This window comes from Sinocyclocheilus grahami, unplaced genomic scaffold (genome assembly GCF_001515645.1).
Source record: "Sinocyclocheilus grahami isolate Dianchi unplaced genomic scaffold, SAMN03320097.WGS_v1.1 scaffold1717.1, whole genome shotgun sequence".
Classification (NCBI taxonomy): Eukaryota; Metazoa; Chordata; class Actinopteri; order Cypriniformes; family Cyprinidae; genus Sinocyclocheilus; species Sinocyclocheilus grahami.
The window spans coordinates 2198-4193 of record NW_015506896.1 but is presented as its reverse complement, the minus strand read 5'-3'; the positions used below and the strand labels follow the sequence as shown (position 1 = coordinate 4193).

General features: G+C 42.2%; 1 protein-coding gene across 1 annotated transcript in view; it reads left to right on the top strand.

Annotated features, from left to right (window-relative positions):
- Window positions 1-1996, top strand: part of LOC107572204 (histone H3.3-like) — a 7753-nt gene that overhangs the window by 4314 nt on the left and 1443 nt on the right. Inside the window, exons 4-6 of the mRNA XM_016258628.1 lie at window positions 458-516; window positions 1474-1612; window positions 1684-1837. Coding sequence (XP_016114114.1) covers window positions 458-516; window positions 1474-1612; window positions 1684-1837 — 352 coding nt within the window. The remainder of the gene's footprint in view (window positions 1-457; window positions 517-1473; window positions 1613-1683; window positions 1838-1996) is intronic.

Below are 1996 nucleotides of genomic sequence, written 5' to 3'. Positions count from 1 at the left end.
CGCGGTACTCAGCCAGAGAACCGGTGTAACTGCTGCTAATAAGAGTGTGTGCAGACAGTATCGTGCGGTTTAACAGAAGAAGAAGAAGAGGAGGAGTTTCTCACACGCCGAGGCTGCCGCGGTGCATTGTGGGAGCCGCCGATTGGCGCACTTCCGCTGCCACTGTGCGCGCGAGACGGTAAATAACAGCGACGCTCCGCTCGAAACGCTCTTTAAACAGCGCTTCTGCTGAGGTAAGGCGGAGGAAATACATCTGTGCTCGGTGTAGTGGTTGTTTTAGGCGGACACGGTCGTGTTCCGTGTGAGTTTGAGTTAGTTTGAGAGAAATCCTGACGCGCTTCAGCCGCGAAATCCGTCCAAAATAACGGATGTTTCACAAACGCCGAGAAACACCATAAACGCCTCCGTTCCTGCTTTAAACGTCTGATAGTGCGTCCCTAGAGTGTTCTCTTTGTAGCCCGAGTGCAGCTGCTAAGAACAGCGGGGCGCCTCGTAGAGAAATTGTCGAAGTTTATCGTTAGTTCTTCTCTTTCTCGCTCAGTTTTCGGCGCGGATCAAACACAGGCGCCATGATGCTCAGATGAGGGGCGGGGCTTACGCCGACCGTCGGCTCTGTTTCCTGTCCTCTGATTGGTCGGCTCATGAATATGTGATTATAATGAGGCATGATTGACATGTTGAGCTTGCTGTTGTTTTCAAGCATCATTTTGATCCAGCTGTGCTTTTATGACTGTGACATGATTATTATATTTTTGAAATATCGTTTTTTTTATAGATCTTTTTTTAAGCAGGGGTTTTCAAGCTGGTTCGTGAAAAATTTGGAGGGGGAAAAAGAGTGTAATATAAATAATTAACAAATAAGATTAAACTAATTAACTAAAGAAATACATTTGATTAAAATAAACAATACATCAATTAATTTATAATAAATAAATGTGATAAATTATTTAAATCAAACTAATTTAAAAAGTGATTAAAATAGGTTAATTACTTAAATGATGATATTAAAATAGTTAAAAATAAAATTATTGAAATATTTAATCACATTTATTTGTTTTAATCTATTAATTGTAATTTATTTTAATCAATTTGCTTTTTATGAATGAAAAACGTTTTATTCATTCATTTATATAATTTACTTATTTTAATTAAATGGATTTTATTTACTTAATCATGATGTTTTAGTTACTTAAATCATTTTAAATGAAGTAATTTGAATAAATGAATTAACAGAACAGTGAGTAGAGAAAAAACAGTGATGTTATATTTTGCAAACAATATTTTTACAGATATTTATAAAAAACAATCACAGTATATTGGGTCTACACACAAATATATAGCTGCGTTGTAAATGTTAGTATGGGGCCTGCGGCAGACTGAGAGAGTACAGTGTGTGTGTGTGTGTGTGTGAGCAGTACAGTATCTTCTGTGTGTGTGTGTGTGTAATGTTGTGTGTGTTGTGTTTGAGGTGAGCGTGTGTCAGGATGGCCCGCACGAAGCAGACCGCCCGTAAATCCACCGGAGGAAAAGCTCCTCGTAAGCAGCTGGCGACTAAAGCGGCCCGTAAGAGTGCGCCCTCTACTGGCGGAGTCAAGAAGCCCCATCGCTACAGGTACTGAGCCGCGAGTGGTGTCTGGTCTGGAGCCGCGGGACGAGCGCTGACGGCTCTGTGTGTGTCTGTAGGCCCGGGACCGTGGCTCTGCGTGAGATCCGCCGCTACCAGAAGTCCACCGAGCTGCTGATCCGCAAGCTTCCCTTCCAGCGTCTGGTGCGAGAGATCGCTCAGGACTTCAAGACCGACCTGCGCTTCCAGAGCGCCGCCATCGGAGCGCTGCAGGTCAGTCCTGCTCAGGGCTATTATAGTGAACCAGTAAACTGCGTTTAGCTGATCACAAATACTGTAAAAACAGGGAAATATTATTAGAATGTTTCTGTGTGAATCTCTGTTAAACTGTAATGTATTTCTGTGATGCGCAGCTGTATTTTCAGCATCATT